The sequence below is a fragment of the Coloeus monedula genome, assembly GCF_965178545.1.
Source record: "Coloeus monedula genome assembly, chromosome: 3".
Lineage (NCBI taxonomy): Eukaryota > Metazoa > Chordata > Aves > Passeriformes > Corvidae > Coloeus > Coloeus monedula.
Genome location: NC_138783.1, coordinates 110,968,869 through 110,986,719, shown reverse-complemented (window position 1 = coordinate 110,986,719; position 17,851 = coordinate 110,968,869). Strand labels below are relative to the sequence as shown.

Genomic DNA, 17,851 nt, shown 5'->3' with positions numbered 1-17,851 from the left:
ATTACTTCTCTCTAATAAGATGTTTGCTTGCCAAACATCGTAAAGTTCCTTGATTAAGTTGCTGCTCTGTGAATTTAGGATTTCCTTGTGGTGTCTGGCACTTTTTTTCCCCCCCCTCAGTAATATATAAAATCTGGAGCTATAAGGGACTGTAAAGATCATCTAGTGAATTCTGTTCCAAATATATCAAGGAAAGTAATTTTCTGAGAATTCTTTGGATGGAAAACAGTTATTGGCTTGTTTGGAGCCTGGGCTGAAGAGTAAAGGCACACTGTTACATAGGGATAGTTCATATGTCATGATGATGTATGCACACTCCCAGTGTTGACTGCAGAGATGATTTTCCTTTTAATCTGGATTTTTGGCACACCTGATGACATGACAAGCCCAGTGGCTTTGTGGTATGATGTTGGAACAGGTATCTGACAACGCAGGTAGCAGATACTAGGCTCTTACTGATGCAGATGTATGGAAGTGGATTGGAATTAGATGATCTTTAAGATCCCCTCCAATCCAAGCTGTGATTTTAATTTGAACTGGTTAGAATAAACCACAGCAGGAATGAATTGGAAATATTCACACCTCAACCAGGCAACTGAGAGGTGCCCTCATTAACCCATCCTCACCTGTAACATACTCTTGAACTTTTTGTTCATTTAATGAACAGTTAAATAACCTTGCTTTGTTAGCAACAAAACCAAAACCAAATGAGGGGCAGTTGGAGAAGTTGCTTGGTCTCTCTCTCTTTCTTAGAAGATTCTCTCCTCTCCCCCCCCATCCCCAGTTCCCTCTGCCCTGGCCTTAAATATTGAAAGACCACAATAAGGTCTTCCTGGAGCCTTATTTTCTACAGGATGTCTTCATAGGAGAGGTGCTCCTGCAGTCTCACCATTTCTGTGGCCCTCCTCTGGAGCTTCTCTAGCAGATTCCTGGCTTTCTCATGCTGGGACCCCAGATCTGGATGCAGCACTGCAGCTGGGGGTCTCACCAGAGCAGAGCAGAGGGGCAGAGTTCCCTCCCTCACCTGCTGCCTGTGGTACTTTGGATGCAGCCCAGGACACGTTTGGCTCTCTGGGCTGTGAGTGCACACTGCCAGCTTGTGTGTATTTTTTCATTTACCAATATGCCCAAGTCCTCCTCCACAGGGCTGCTTTTGAGCCATTCATTCCACATTCTCTGTTGATCCCAGGGATTTGTCTGACCCAGGTGCAGTGAACAGTCTGTGTAGACTTGTTTTATGGCAGCTTTAAGCTCTTCTGCCTAATCTTTTTCCTTATTTCTCTGTGTATTGAAAGAGGATGTATTGAACCAGACTTGGAACATAACCAAGCTTCTTATACCTTCTGAACTTTATTCCTTTTGATTTTATTATTGAACAAGATGCTATTTCTTTTTGTTATGGAAGAATGAGACACAATGTTCTCGTCTTCCACAACACACGTTTGTTTTCTTTTCCCATCACTTACCTGCAAATGCTTTGTTCATTGGTGTAAGAAAAAAATTGGTACTGAGAGAAGTTCCATACCGTGTTAAATCAGTCCAATGAATTTCTCAGTTGTTTAGATCTGAAAATAGGACTTATTCAATGTATAATTTGCACCAGTGAAAAAATGTAATGTATTTTGTTGTACTATTCTTACTATTATTTCATACAGCTCTTGAGCTATTTTTTACTTTTACAGTGACTCTTCTGCTGTAGTTTCTGTTTTTGCAAGCATGACTTCACATTTTCATTCAAAGATAAGGTATTAAAAGAAATGGCATTTTTTATAAAATTCATATTTTTTTTTAATGTGAGATACTTATTTGTAAAGTACAGAATAAATAGTATGTTGTATGCATATAACTCAGAGATAATTTTCCTGTCTGAAAAATGATCTTTAAGTATAGGTATTAAAACAAATCTCCAGGGTAACATATTCTGAGAATTTTACAAGTCCATTTATTTAAGGTTGTGATTTTTTCTTAGCCCAGCAAGATTACCTATTTATTTTGAGAGACCCAGCATCAAACACTCTGTGTAATAATTGTTTACTATATGCTGGTTCATCAGATTTTACTGCTGGGTGGAATGACTTTTATGTGTGAATATTATTAAATCTGAGTCTTGAGCTGAGACTCGCAGTATTTTTTGAGATACATTACAGTATTGTTTTCAGCACCTTTGAGCTCTGTGGTTGTTGTAAATTAAGCAAAACTCTCCTTCCATAAATGTAACTGCGCAATCTTAACACCTGTCAGCAATGGTAGAAAAGTGAAGAAGGAGAGAGAACTACATAAAGTCACATGAAGAAAATATGATGGTCAGGAGCACAGTTTGCTTTGGGGGGATGGGAGTTCAGAGGAGATTTTATTCTAAGCTATTTTTTTCTGAGTATATCTGTTCTTTTCAAATACACTTGAAAATCAGTATTGTCATGAACAGAGTGAAGGTGTTTAGGTTAAGAGTCATCCCTTTCTCCTTTAGATAAATCCTTGATTACATTAGGTTTCTTTTGAATGATTAACTGCAATGTTAGTTAATATAAGTCATTCCTGTAGCCACCTCAAGTAAATGAGGTGTTTTTTAACATTATTGGGAGGAAAATGGTTCCAAAATATAGTGGTCTATTTTGGTGAGGTTTTTTTCGTGTTAAAAACCACAAAGTATCTATTAGTATTTTTTACTATTGAAGTATTTTTTAATAAAAAGGGGAAATAAGCTATTGATTAGTAACAGAAATGTATAGCTTTAGAATATTGCTTTATTTTTTTTTCCTTTTAGTTCTGAAAATAACATACTAAATTCAAAAAATGGTGCACTGCCTGAAGATTCAAACAAAGACACTTGCTGTAAGTACCTCTATACAATACCTCATGTTTCACTACAGGAGAAATGAGATTATCTACAGAAGCAAGATTTTGACATCTAAGTATGCTCAATAAATACTATTTATGGATATGCTCATTAACTATTATTTATAGTTTTCATAAAATGTTGGCCTTAAATTATGTATCACAGTCAAAAATTCAGCCTGGAGAAGAAAAGGCTCTGGGGTGATCTTATTGTGGCTTTCCAATACTTATAGGAGGCTACAAGAGAGCTGGAGAGGGACTTTTTACAAGAGTATGTAGTGATAGAGCAAGAGGTGATGTCTTTAAACTGAAAGAAGGCGGGTTTAGATTACATATGAGGAAGAAATTCTTACTTTGAGGGTGGTGAGGCATTGGAACAGGTTACTCAGAGAAGTTGTGGCTGTCCCATTCCAGTTCTATCTATCTGGCCAGAGTCTGTCATAGTTTTCTTATGTAATCTCACTCACTTCTGCTGTTTTAACTTTCACACGTATTCTTAAGTCTGCTGTCCTGCCTAGAAACCCATCCAGCAAAGCTTGAATGAAGGTCTGGTTCTGCATTGTCAAAATATGCTTAGCAGATGGAAAACATACAGTGAGAAAGCCAGACTCTGCCAGATTCAGCCCTGAGATTCTTTCTCAGCATAATGCTTTTGTAAAAGGAGTGCAGAAAAGCCCTTGTGCCAGTATTTAGGTTTTGCCTGTGGTAGAGGATTTCAGACATAGTTGCTGCTCTAAGAGTGAGATCCTTTGTTTCAATAGCAGTAAATTATTCATTTCCTTCTGATGTAAGTAGATCTTTTTTTAGAGGCTGTACCTCCTTAAGGAGTTTTTAATGTTGAGAACTGTCTGTTTTCCCCAGTTTTGTTTCAATGAACACAATAAGAACACAGGTAATTAGCAAAATGTATTTAAATAATACAGCGTGCAATGTTGCAGCACATCTACACAACTGTCACTGTAAATACTGATTACTGATTACAGATGTGCCTTAAATACTGATTGCTACAGGAGGCTGTATACAGTATCCTTATATTTAAACTCATGCCACTACTTTATTTTACAACCTGTACTGTTGTATCTAAACATCCACTTAAATTTATTTTAACAGCTGATCAATCTGGCCTCCTTCATGAGTTCTTCAGTCCGATTGAAAAACTGTTCTTGAAAGGGAAAGGTTCTGCAGCCTTAGAGATTCACTTCCTTCCCTTTCATCAGGAAAAGCGTTACTGCACTGTCATTCTGGGTAATGAAAAGGTAAGACTAGAATGTGTGTTCTGTGTTTATCATGTCAGGTAAGAATCAGGACATTTGCCAGTTATGTGTGGATAGGGTAAATGAGAGCAGCACTGTGGAAAGGGACCTGGGGGTCCTTATCAAGGGCAGCTTGAACCTGACCCAGCAGTGCCCTGGCTGCCAGGAGGGCCAAGCATGTCCTGAGGGGCATCAGGCACAGCATCGCCAGCCGGGCAGGGGAGGGATTGTCCTGCTCTGCTCTGCACTGGGGCGGCCTCACCTTGAGTGCTGGGGCAATTTTGGGTGCCACAACATAAAAAAGACCCAAAGCCATTAGAGAGCTTCCAGAGGAGGCCATGAGGATGGTGAAGGGCCTTGAGGGGAAGCTGTACAAGGAGTGTCTGAGGGCACTTGGTCTGTTCAGCCTGGAGGAGACTGAGGGGAGACCTCACTGCAGTGACAGCTTACTTGTGAGGGGAAGAAGAGGGGCAGGCACTGATCTCTGCTTTGTGGTGGCAGTGACAGAGGAATGGCCTGAAGTTGTGTTGGAGAGGTTTAGGTTGGACCTTAGAAAAAGGTTCTTCCCCCAGAGGGTGGTTGGGCACTGGAACAAGCTCCCAGGGCAGTGGTCACAGCACCAAGCCTGACAGAGCTCAAGAAACATTTTGACAATGCTCTGAGGAACATGGGACGACTCTTGGGGATGGTCCTGTGCAGGGCCAAGAGTTGAACTTCAAGGATCCTAGTGGGTCCCTTCCAACTCAGCATAATCTATGATTCTATGAAGATACAAATTAATTATGTATATATTTTAAGGTAATGTCTTTGCATGCATCTGTAATTATAAAGATGTGATCTATGTGCTGGTGTTTGGAAATGAAACTCTTTCTGCTTTTTTTTCCATGAAAACATAGTATTTCTATAATTCGCGGAGCATGAAGTGTCTTAAAAATTTGGTTGGAGATTTACATTAGATTTCAGGCTTCAGTTAAGAAATTTAAACCAAAGTTTACTGTCTAATCTCTGCATAATTAGAATTCTATGAAATGCTGCAGGCAACTTTTCACTTTAAAATCATTAAATGATAAAAAGTAATACTGCAAGGAATGTTATTTTGGTGGCTTTTCTAGGCATATGAACTTCAGAAAAGAAAAGAAATTTAAATAATTTGTCTTGATGTAGGCACAAGAATAATGCATAGGCAGGGAATGGATAAAGACTTTAGTGTTCTGTACTTCTCCATGTATTTATCACTGTATTTAGGGTATGCTATCAAAATAGAATAATAATTTTCCTTACTGTCTCTTTTTAAATTTTTCTGTCAATCAGAGTTCCATTCAGAAAAGACTGTACATGAATACTGACTCCACAACCTTTCAGTCTCTCTTGATTAATGTAGCCTAGGTTTTGCCATATATACTTAATTGAAATTCAATTAAATTACCAAGATCTGATTTTGATCAAATTTCAGAACTTAAAACCTTGCAATCCAGCTTCTTGATATTCCTGTAATCCTTTATCTCAGAAGTCACAATCTTATTTCTGTCTTTAGTCCATCTTTTCACCTCTTTAACCTGTCTACTGTATTTTGTCTCTGGCTGTCAATGTTTTTCAAAACCCTGTTGTTTTTCTAATCTTCTTTTATGTGTGGCCAATCTCAAGGCTTGCATTCTGCTTCTTACTTTCATAACACTGCCTCTGTGTTTCAGCTTTCCCTCTGTGCAATTACATGCCTCTGCCTTTCTCTCTGCCATGTTTTGATGATTTGTAACAATGCACCTAAAACGAAATGACTTTTTCTTTCTCTCCTGCACATTCTCATCTTCCATATTTTTCCCTTCTACAGAACATGGAACTTCTGCTAGTGTCTGCTGTTTGTATATTTGATGGGATTTTAAATGTTTAAATGTGACTTTGGCTATGCCACTTGGCCAGCTTAATTTTTTTATCTTGTTCATAAAGGAAAATAAGACTAATACAATGATGCCCAAGCCTGTCTTTCTGTCTCTGTCCAGTATTTGAAAATACTGGCCATTTTTAAAAGAAAAAACCCGTATGACTGGACGTCTTAAAGAATGTACAGTTATCTTGATTTTCTTGAAAATTAACAGAGATAGAAGAGGGATTTTCTGTGGAAAATACACTGAAATAGTGAGCTCATGCCTTGTTGACACCAGGGAATCCCCCACAAAGAGAATGTATTAATGTCCTCGTGTCAGAGGTTAGCAATCTTTGTGGATGGTTCAGTGGAAAATCAATCCAGTGCCTAGCATCATTCAAAGGGGGAAATTATTAGGGAAGAAAATATACATCAACAGCAGTACATTCATAAAGAATTTTAGGTTCATCAGTTTCATTCAATGGAATATCTAGATGCAGTCTCCAGACAAGGAAGAACCTGGCCTACTGCTGTCTGGGAGCAAATCTGAGAAGAATCTCCTTTTACCTGTTGTGATTTTATACCCTTTTAATCTCTGCTATTGACAATTTACCTGTTTGTTTCTTTCTTAGAAGCAGAAGTATACACCCTGGCTGAGAATAGTAGGCTCTTGCTACATAAAGAATAGAGCCTGAAAGCTAAATAATATAGTGAAGAGAAGGGAAACTGAGACATGTTAAGGAAAGAGTGTTAATCTAAGAGATGTGGTCAGAGCTGTAGGATGGTCATAGTTCAGGTGGAAAAGGAAAAGTTTATTTCTGAAAGCCCCAGTGTTGCCTCCAGTGGTGATGTAGAAGTAAATTTAGACACCTAGCTACTGGTCACTGTTCTTAACAAAGATTTAGTTGACCTTTCCACAGTAGGAAGCATTAATGCCTCAGAGAAGCTGCTGTTAAGTCCTGAATGGTACCTTTTTCTGGAACACCTGGTCCTTCCAGCTTAGCTGAGTAGATGTGATGCATTTAAAGTCTCCTCAAAGTGCAAAATTTTTGATATGTAGAACCTCAGGTTAGAAAAATTAGCTCCATCTACATGATTGCATAATTTGTGAGGAAATGTATTAAATCCCCTAGGGAAAGATGAAACTGCAAGATAGCTAACATTAGTTTAGAGCTGTACAGTATAGGCACAGGAAGAATTTGGCTTTCTTAAATATTGTATATATGGCTGCAATATTTCAGTCATACCATTATCTAACTGACAAAGAAGTGCAGCCACCATGCTGTATGATGATCAAATGACCTTTACACAATGAGGAGTCTTGTGTCATTCAAATATGGACTTGTGATATATAAAAAATCTAATAAATAATTTAATTTAGCATTTCTGTGCTTTCTTCCTACCTACCTTTCCTACCCTTTTTGACAAACAGACCAAAATATTAGTCAGAGTAGGTCTGCTCCTTCATTACAATCAATGAAAAAGGTATTGAGATTTAAATCACTAGGCTTGAATCTGATTAGGAATCCTATCTGTCACTGCAGCAGCTCTATATCTGTAATAACAGCAAGAGGCTACACTGATTCAAAGTTTCTGGCTTCCTCAAGGATGTTCCTTATTTTGAAATAATCTTTATGTTCACTTTTATACGGTTTGAAATGACAGTGCAAGCCATTTATAACATTCCTCAAAGGATTGTTTCAGTATTTCATTGTTTTTTAGGAAAAATTGAAATGGATATTTTCCAGATTTTTAACATAGGTCCTTTCATAGATGTTATTACATATTGTTAAACATAACTGGGTTGCTTTTTAAATATATCTTTGTTTCTAGGAACTAATTTAAGTGTGAACAACGTGGAATTTTTAATGATAATAATATATTAAATCATAGTTTAAGAGTGCTTGTCCAGACTTTTACAGCTAAATGTCTAATATAAAATTACATTGTTTATTGAGAGAACACTTTTCTATCTGTTTCTCTTACTGGCTTGCATGAGAAACAGAAAATTTCTAGTAGCTCTTCATTCTTTTGAAATATCAGTTAGCAATGTGATTGGATAAATAGTTCAACAGCTCCTTTATTAACTATTTTCATTAACAGTAAACCCTACACAGTCTTGATGCTGTCCTGTTTGCAGCTGATGGAAAATGGAAGTATAAACCATTAAGAGAGTTAAACTCTCAAAGTACACTGAAATACCCATTCTGTTCCAAAGCATCAGGAAAAAAGCTCAGTGGAAAGAGAACAGGATTTGCATTCTGTGGAGATCAAACCCCCACAATTCTGCAAAGCCAAGAGGAAATTAGGGAAGTTTGTTCCTTCCTATAAGCATGTTGATGTCAGCAAGGACAGGAAAAGTAACTGATAGCAGAATGGCATCCCAGCAACCAGCACCTTCATAAAATTAATTGTATGTGCTGTGAGCTTGTTAAGGGCCCTTATGGAGCCAAATCACTGTGTCAAACAGGAATAATTCCTTTTTAAATTGGTTCCCAGGAGTGGCTATTTGTGTGTGGGAATCCAATTTTGCTGCAGGTTTCTTTAATCCTTCTCAAGGAAGATTTGTGTGAGCTCTTGAATCAAGGAAAGGGAGAAAATGCCATCAAAGTTGAATAGCTTTCCTTCTGCTGGGTCAGAAATACAATTGCAGTGTTTTCAGCCTTAACATAAATATCTGATGAAACTAAAAATGTAGGCAAAGGGAAAAACAGGGTTTTCTTATGTTACTGAGCAGTATTAAAAGGAAAATATTGTATTGGTTGGCAGATGCACTAAATTATAGAACTAAATTATTGCTTTCATATCTGGAATGAAGAATCAAAGACAGAATACATGTTTTTAGGGCAGAGTTTTACAGAATATGGTTTATGGAAATAAAGAGAGACTGACTGTGTAAATTATATTGGTTGTTGTGGAGGCATTTAATTCTTTATCTTGCAATCAGTAGAAGCTACAATTGTCTGAAAAAAAAATTGTGGTAAAGACAAAGAAGTTATCAAAGCAATATTAGTATATATGTTAAATCTCCTGCCTAGTTCAGATAGAGAAATGGTACCTAACTTATATATCTTTTTAGTTTGAGCCATTCTGATTGTGGACTTTCTAATTTGGAGTACTTTCAGCGAGTTTTCTTTTCCTCAAAAATACTTTTCTGTCTTTCATTTACACCTTATTTTTTTCATTCCACCTATAATTCAAAGTGTTATTTCTCTGCTAGTTAATTTATCCTTTCCTCTGGGAAAAATGACTATCTTTCTTTGTTCTAGGTCATATTTTTATTTACTTTCAAGCTTCTGTAAATTTTCCATTTTTTATTGAAATAATTAAGATTTATTAAATTTATTTCTTTTTAAAGAATTTGTACACGATGCCAACCTGCCTTGACTTCTGCTCTTTTTTATTTTCTAGAGGAATGTTTCTGGCTCAAAACTATTGTAAACATTTTTAAAAAAAATTCTAAGTGGTGAAGAGCAATGAAGGTTGATCATGAGCATATTTAAATTAGAAGTAACTGTAGCACATAGGAAGAATTCACATTTTTTCTGTATTTATGGGTCAGGGTAGCCTTATTCAGTTAAATTGTATAAGGAGTTTAAAAGGGTTCTGCCTTTTGAAATTTCTTGACTTTTCAGATTTATTATTTTCAATTTAAGTTACTTTATTACCACAGCATGGCTTGAAATAATAATTTTCTTCTATTTAGGCATAGTTTAAAAAACCAGGTCTCCTGAATATGTGAATTATTGCACAGGTCAGATCTTCGGCATTACTAGGATACCTTTGCTTTTGCTTTTGATATTTTGCCTTCTGTTCTGCATGAGTTGCTTTCTGATGTGTGTGGATGTGTGTCCTTGTATTGCAGATTGGAGACTTTGTATACCTGATAGAGGGAATAGGTGATTTACCTTTGCCTTCAGAATTGCCTGCATTGGATAGTCCAAATATTTTGTGTGCTACCGATACCTCAGAAGGTACAGTGAATAGAAGGGAGAAGAGTAAAATAGAGCAAATCTTTTTTTGTAAATGTTCTTTTGTTTCCATGCATTTTTCTTAGGATTAATCAAGTACATGTGGTAAAAAAAGTTGTTTGTAGTGAAGTGTAAAAAATACATTGTAATTGAAATATGCAATATTTCCTCTAATGTTTTCCAGTCCATTCTCTTCAGAGCATCAGCTGGTTGTTGGTGATCTTCATCTTTCTTGTATTGTTTTCAACATAGTGTACATAAATACTTTTTCGTAATTTTTCTAATTTTCTTCTTCTGAATATAGGTTGCTAGCCAGATGAACCAGGACAAGTAATCTTTATCTAGAATTTTTCTAGTTTTAAAACACATGAGTTTTATGTGCAGTGATGTGATTTGACAGATATGCCAATGCTTTTGCCTTCAAACAGCCAGGGATAAACTCCTGTCAATCCTATTTCAGAAACAGTGTAGCTGCTACTTGAAATAATTTCTGGAGGTTTCTTTTAGAGGGGATCTAATATCATTTAGAGGGGTAAAACCACGGCTGTGTTGTGTAGGTAGCAGAAAGACTTTGGTAAACTTTTAATACTGTGATAATAGTAGTAATGCTGAAGTTTGGGATTTTTTTATTAGCTAATTTATTAGCTATTTCTTATCTCTATTAGCTAAATTTTGGGCTGGATTTCAGTCTGCTAATTTTTGCTTCCCTATTAGGTTGAAAAATAAAGTATTATATGTAATAAATGGCGTGTACTGGATAAATAGCATGGAACTAAACATTGGTGGAATTTTGTATTCTGACTTTTATTTGGAGGTTAGAAATTTTAAAAACTCTGAAGTTCCACCAGAATCTGACAAATGTGGTGTGTGGTTTTGTTTTTGTTTTGCTCTTTCATTTGTTTGTGTTTTTTAACAGATGCAAGCACAGTACGGCCAGTTTTATATTTGAAATGTGGACTTGGTCAGACTCTGGAGGAAAATCTGAGGATTCCATTGATCAATGAGTCAAGAGAGAGAGCCCTGGCTCTTGCTGCACAGCAGCAGATGTCAGCTATTGAGTATGAAAGGAGGTTGATGACTGGGACTCTGCAGAGCAGCAGTGTTCGAGTTGCAACTGCATTGTTGGGACTGTCCAGAGTAGAGGTGAGAAACACACTTGTCTGGTGCTGCAATTAAATTTAGTTGTCCTTGATTTGTAGGACTGAATTGTTTTTATATTTCAGGAAATGGTGTGAAGTTATTTTTTTCCCCACACATCTGTAATCTGACAGTTACTAATCCCAATTCCCCTCAGACACTGCAATGTTTTACATGTTCATTCTGAAGCTACTTTGTCACCCTATGCTATTATGATGTCCTTCCTTTAAGAAAACTTGGTTGCACTTAAGAAAAGCACTAACATTTTACTTTACTTCTGAAAAATACCTGTCAATTAAAAAAGCTTTCATATTGTATGTAATAGGTATCTGTGTTAGTATCCTTCATGATGCATATTTTTGTAAGAAATGGGATTTATTTTTTTTAAACCAATAGACTTTTCTTGTCTTGCAATCAATGCAATATAGTTTTGGAGCACCACAAGTTTTTCTAATAAGACATAGCTCCCCTCTTATGTAGCATTCCAACCTATATATATTTTCCCAAGATTTCAACATCTAGAAACAAAAAGTCCTCCAAGGCAGTCCATTAAACAATCAGTTATTACTTGTGAATAAATCTGTAATAGTAACATTGCCAAATAAACAAGGCTTTTTCTTATGAAGAATTCAAGTATAGCCTCCTATGGATGATAGCCACACTCTGGGTTTTAGTTTCCTTTGTGCCCTGATGGTACCTGGCCTCAGAGCAATTGCTGGGCAGCAGTGTTATTCCAGCTTTCCAGTTAGACAGTTCCCTGAGTATGGTTCCCAGTGCTAAGAGGAAAAAAACTTTCCCTTGTGATTTGATGTTGCTAAATTTATGCCTTTTGTTTGAAAAGTAATATAAAACAAATAAAATGAGGGAATGTTACATCGTAACTTTAATCTGTTGTGTATTTGTAGTGGGACAACAATTGTAATTGTGTCCTCTTAGACTCAAATAGTTTCCTTTGGGATTATAGCTAATCCACTGCTGTGGTAACATTTTATTGACTTTTCATAACTAAAGTCTCTTAATATCACAGTCACTAGGCAATACTTAATGAAAATTTTAACTGCTCTGAAGTTGTAGATGGGATCAAGACAGAACGTAACAGGAACACTCCTTGCACCATTAGACATGCTAAAATGCAATGTGAGTTCTAAAACTACATGTACTGTGGAAGAGTGGAGGATAATTAGCTTAGTTATATTATAAAACACATAATGGTGGATAATAGCACTGAATAAATTATCATGTGAGAAATTAATGTGCAGAAGGAAGTATTTTGTTCCATGAACAGAAAGTCTTATATTTGCTTGTGACAAATACAGGGGAGAAATTCTGCTACTGGCATAGCAAAGAGTTTACACATTAAAAATATCTCGGTATTTACTATGCAGACTAAATTATGAAATATATTCCTATTAACTTTTGTAATAAATTCGTGCCAACTATCTGTTTAAAAATGGCAGTGTAGGAATTCTGGTGGCATTAATTGGAGAAACCTTTTTTGAGGGGGGTTGGTGTTCTGCAGTGAAAACTGGAGCTGATGTATGGTTTTAGGTGGTCTAAATTCTCCCCTTTCCTCACAAAAAAAAAAGAAAAAAAGGAAAAAAGCCCATCTACAGCTCCCATGGTTCAATGAATTATTTAGGCTCGTGAAATCCTTTGGGACACATGTTGTAGGTTAAATCCAGAATATCTGGAAATCTGTTATTCTCTTTTGGATTTCTATTCCACCTTTCTACTTGATTCCTGCAGGTATAATCATGTTAGGCAATGGATGGACAGAAGAGAAAACACCCTTACATTAGTACTACTTGATCCATTTTTTACCTGTCAAATTGAAGACTAAATAACTAAATAATTGCATGATTTCCAGTCTCTCTAAACTGTAAATTTTTGTCATGTTTACTTAAGTCACCTTAGAAGTCACCTAGAAAACAGTAATAAGAGTGGGCTGTGTTTTTGGAGTAGAACTGGATATGCATAATCAGTTACTAGTGCTATAATTTTTTACTCAACCCATCTATACATATGGCTAGTAGTCCTAGCTGCTTTTGTACTAAGTTTTTACTGTTTCTTTTCCTTGCTGTAAGGAACAAAGATCTGTTTTGATTGTTTAAATAATTAGAATTAGTAAAACAAATAATGATTTTTTTATCTTTTTCCCATAAAACTGTGTTACTTTCTTACCTCCAAAGTGTTTCTTTAATTATTCCTGAAACGTTTTCAGGTAGTAGTAAAGATAATATAGGATGGAACTATCAGACACTGTTAAGGTTGGGTCTGGCATTGTTGTAAATAATTAAAAAAGGCTGTTTTGTGAATAATTTGTAATGATGAATAAGAGAAAGCTGAAAGTGGGAAGTTTAGGTGAACAAAGATAACAAGGGAAGGAGGAGAGTATTGGAAAAAAGATCCACTGTGGAAGGACATGTTTAGACTGAAGTTGCTAATTGTAGTAAATAGTGGAGAGTGAAGAAAAGAAAGAAAGAAATAACAATAATGAGAATTCATTCACTTGGGACTGTGAGGGGAAGGATGCTGCAGTCAGTGAAGTGAGATTCAAAATAACATGCCTCATTTTAGACCCAGTTGCTAGATACCTGACTTTTTCTTCATAGGCATAGATGCTAATAATCTCCTTGTATAACTAGATATTATGATAGGAAAAGTCCTGTTCCACAAGAATCTCAGAGCTAAAGCTCTCACTTCCCACTGTGTCCAGATGTGCCCTCATTGTTAAACTGTAAAAAGTATTTACTTAGGTTCCATTTTGCTTCCTTTTGACCACACGTCTCATCTGAATATGGACACCACATTTACCATATTCCAGCTGTTAGGACATTGTGCATTTCCTTTCTATCCTGATTTTGTGTGACTGAGAAACATGGAGTGCTTTTATCTTAGTACACCATTGTGGTGTTGATGAGTTTTAGTTTTGATCAAGGCAAGATGAGCAGGGACCTTGTGCACTTGGGGCTGTGGCTTCTGCTGTTTGGCTGATGTGGCAGTCTCATCCAACAGCTGCCCAGCTTGGATCTTCAAAGTTTGGGCTCTTCATTGGCCCCAAGGGGGCCAAGGGATCAAGAAGGATTTTTTGTATTCTTCTGTATGATTATGGAAATTTTTAAGCTCAGTGTAAAGAATTTGCTTTTTTTAAAAACTTACGTGGGGTTTTTTTGAAGAAGAGTCATGGTGTCCTTGAATGGAGAAGGTACTGAAAATAAAACATTGCATTAGATACATTTGAATGGGAATGAACTTTTCATTAAAGGAGCTGTGATCAGGTTTCAATTTGCTGAATTTACAAGTGAGACCAATGTCTTTTATATTACATCACTTATCTTTGGATATGGGATTAAGGGAGATGGCAAACACGATTGATCACAGGGATTCTGAGACACCGAGATAATAAATTTCTTTATTCATGAGGAACAGCTTTAGAAGTTAATTTCTGGAAGGAAGAAATGGTGCTAAATTAGGATTTGAAGAACAGTAATATGCAAGGAAAGAGAGAGGTTCCTCAGCACCCTGTAACAGAATCTGCCACCCTTCATACATAGAGAGTGCAGATGGTACATCTAAGAAGATACCTTCTAAAATCAAACAGTCCTTGAAAAATATGCAGTTTAATTTTGATGCTTTATATACCCTCCATTCATTTTTCAAAAAATTATACTAAAAAGTAATTAATCCTGGGAACTGAATGCAATTACCATTCTTAGCTGGAAATAAGACTTTCACACTTGGAATATCATGAACCATCAGGCTGATGAAGTAGAAGTGCTTGGAATCTGTATTTTTGTAACAGAGTGGCCTTAGATCTCCATTGATTATGAGAGTTAAAAAATACTAAATTCTGTTTAACTCTCACTGCCCACAAAAATATTAAAAATTGGAGCAGTTGCAACATTCATCTGAATTGTGCTAATGTTTACTCTTGGAAATGTTAGCCTATGAAGCAGCAAAGTTTAGTCTTGCGAATGTTTGCGGAATTTTCTTTTTCAACTAGGTCTGTCATTAAAAATATTTTCATCCTCTACTTTTTTACAAGATTCCAGGAAATATTTGAAATGTTCATAGACTATGTAATACTAACCAACTGGGTTTTTTTCCTAACATATATTTTCAAATGAGATAACGAGAACAAGGATCTTAAAATAAGTATTTTAGTGATTTTTTTAAATCATAAGACATTTCTTCAAGATAATTATAATTTAAATGTGTTCAGTGCTCCAGGAAAGGTCATCTTACAATTATTTTTTAATTAAGATATAACAAAGCTGTGTAATCATGTTGGATTTTTATTTCAGTGTTGGAAAATAGTCTAGTTACGAAAGTCATGCGTAGGTATAAATTTATATTTGATTATGCAGAAGATCAAGTCAAATTTAAACTGGTAAATATATGCAATCCTTTTGGTTAGGAACTTCCCATTATAAGTGAGAATGAATTTTTTTTTCCTATCAGAGAGAAGTGGAACTTGCAATTAATATGGCAATTGCATTATTTGCATCTTTGATATTTTTATTCATTTTGTGTGTGTGTATGAGAGAGTAATGTGGGAGTTCAGTCTTGTATGATAGAAACTAATAAATAGTGATCTCAGCTTTTCAACTCACATAACAATTTTTCCTGTTTCCTCTCTAAATTATTTTTGCACCATAGAAGTTGTGCAAATACAGTAATACAAGAACTATCCTAACAATTTGGTTTGATGTGAATTTTTTTAGTCAAATACATTTGCCTGGTTGCTCTTCGATAAACAAGAATTTTGAATAATAACCTGTTTCTATATTTGTTGCGCCAAAAAACCTATATTAACAGCTCAATGTTAACAGGTTCCCAAAGTCCATATGTACTTTGTGTTTAACATTGTATTGACTCTATGAATAGATAGATTAATGGTCAAAACAAAGCAATGTCAGAGGGTAGGTCTGCTTTCTAAAACCAGCAAGGGAATGTGAAATTTGTATTAAAACAAAAACAAACAAACAAACAAAAAAGGCAAACAAAAAAAACCCCACCACCAACCCAAAGCAGAGCCCAAGCCTAGTTGATTTAACTGTAATTGGACCATCTTACACCTAATGGCAATCTTAAGAAAAATTGATTTTCCTTTTGAGTTTTTGAATTCCCACAATGGATTTGCATTCCTTGGCTCACTGAAATATGTACTGTGATACCTGCTATCCTGGCAGTATTTTAAAGCAACAGAGTTTGGGAATCAACCAGTTTTCTTAGCAAAACATGAGTATTTCTGCATTTATCTTTGCCCTAGATTTGCTTCAAGATAGTTCACAACAGTCATTAATTCAAAGCCTTGTCTGTAAAAAAGACATTACTAGGTTTTAAATTTGTTCAACTCACAATTACTCTTGAGTATTGCAATTATAGTGTGTTATTGGATTGAAAATGGCATTTTTGGGCAAGCAGTGTATTAAATCATGGCAGTATTTTTGTAATTTTATCCTACAGGAGTCAAATTAAGTTCATTAACAGGTTCACATGCCTATATTGAGCTTGCCTTAATATACTTTACTAATCCTTTCCTAATATATTTCATGCTGTTGATTAGCAATGCTTTTTACCAACAAGAAGAGCTTATGTGTCTCTAGAATTGATTCTAAATGCCCTAATTTCTAAAATACATTGTCAAAATTGAAATATCAGTTAACTCAGCTAATAGTTATCCCTTGCCAAATAGCAAAATAATTTTGCTTCTTCATGCTTTTTGTTACTCAGAAACTTTATGAAGTAGGAAAAGAAGCATCTTTCTACAACTGATACAAAATATTTTTCTTTTTATGTTTTATTTTTCCCTTTTCTTGCCTTTCCTGTGTATGCATAGAGGCTAGCAGAGCTTTTTTCTGGGTAAGATGTGGTTTTACTGTAAATTTAAAAATGCATTTTTCTTAACCAAATGTTTCAGATGCATGTCTAAAAATATTTTACAAGACAGTTTTTATTTGGAAGGATCACTCAAAATTGCTATGTAAGTTGCTTAACTGGCAATTCAATTTTAGAATTAGGACTATATCGTTTTGCATTTCTTAACTTGAAAATTTTATATAATTGTTCAGATTTATATGTTATTGCTTCACTTGCAGAGATGTGCACTTCTGAAACCTCGTAAGCACCCCCCAGAGCTGAAGTACGTGGATTACAGTGTAGAAGTGAATATGAAAAATTTCTTTGAGGTTCCTAAAAAATTCTCTATTCCAGTGGTAGCTTCAGCCAGAGTTAATTTGGATGCTTCATCATCCAAATACCCTACATCGCAGAAAACAGGTAATAGTCTTAAAGGTGATGAATTTGACTGTATTCTTTTGCCAAGATAATCTTTATTTTTAAGACTTTCCTGAGTAGATCCAGAAAATGATCTTTCTCTCCTTTCTGCTATTGATCACTCTGCCTTTCTTGACACTCCCCAAGTTTTAAATATTAGTTCAGTCCAGTGCTTTCCACTTGCCATTGGTTTATTGGTTTTCTCAAAGGCACACAAGCACAGGAGACTTGCTCTAAAAGATGAATTAATTTGGCCTGTTTATCTGGCAGATCCTGAATTTGTCCTCCCTTCCACTTCTCATCCAGCACTGATCTGTGTTCAAATTGAGCCACTCATATCACATCTCTTTTCTTTGCCTTCCTCAGTCTGCCAGAGGGATATTTCAGCTAATGTGTACTTCATCAATGAACAGTTGTGCATTAGCTTTCAGAGTGATCTTGCCATCTTTGGTCACTCTCTTGTCTAATTTTTCTAGTATCTTAGATTTTATACTGAAGTCTTGTTGATTTTTAAA

At 35.7% G+C, this 17,851-nt stretch overlaps 1 protein-coding gene across 1 annotated transcript in view; it reads left to right on the top strand.

The window, feature by feature from the left end:
* Nucleotides 1–17,851, top strand: part of CFAP47 (cilia and flagella associated protein 47) — a gene marked incomplete at both ends in the record, with an annotated part of 269,038 nt that overhangs the window by 93,668 nt on the left and 157,519 nt on the right. Inside the window, 5 exons of the mRNA XM_082277854.1 lie at nucleotides 2,765–2,832; nucleotides 3,946–4,091; nucleotides 9,815–9,923; nucleotides 10,837–11,063; nucleotides 17,159–17,339. Coding sequence (XP_082133980.1) covers nucleotides 2,765–2,832; nucleotides 3,946–4,091; nucleotides 9,815–9,923; nucleotides 10,837–11,063; nucleotides 17,159–17,339 — 731 coding nt within the window. The remainder of the gene's footprint in view (nucleotides 1–2,764; nucleotides 2,833–3,945; nucleotides 4,092–9,814; nucleotides 9,924–10,836; nucleotides 11,064–17,158; nucleotides 17,340–17,851) is intronic.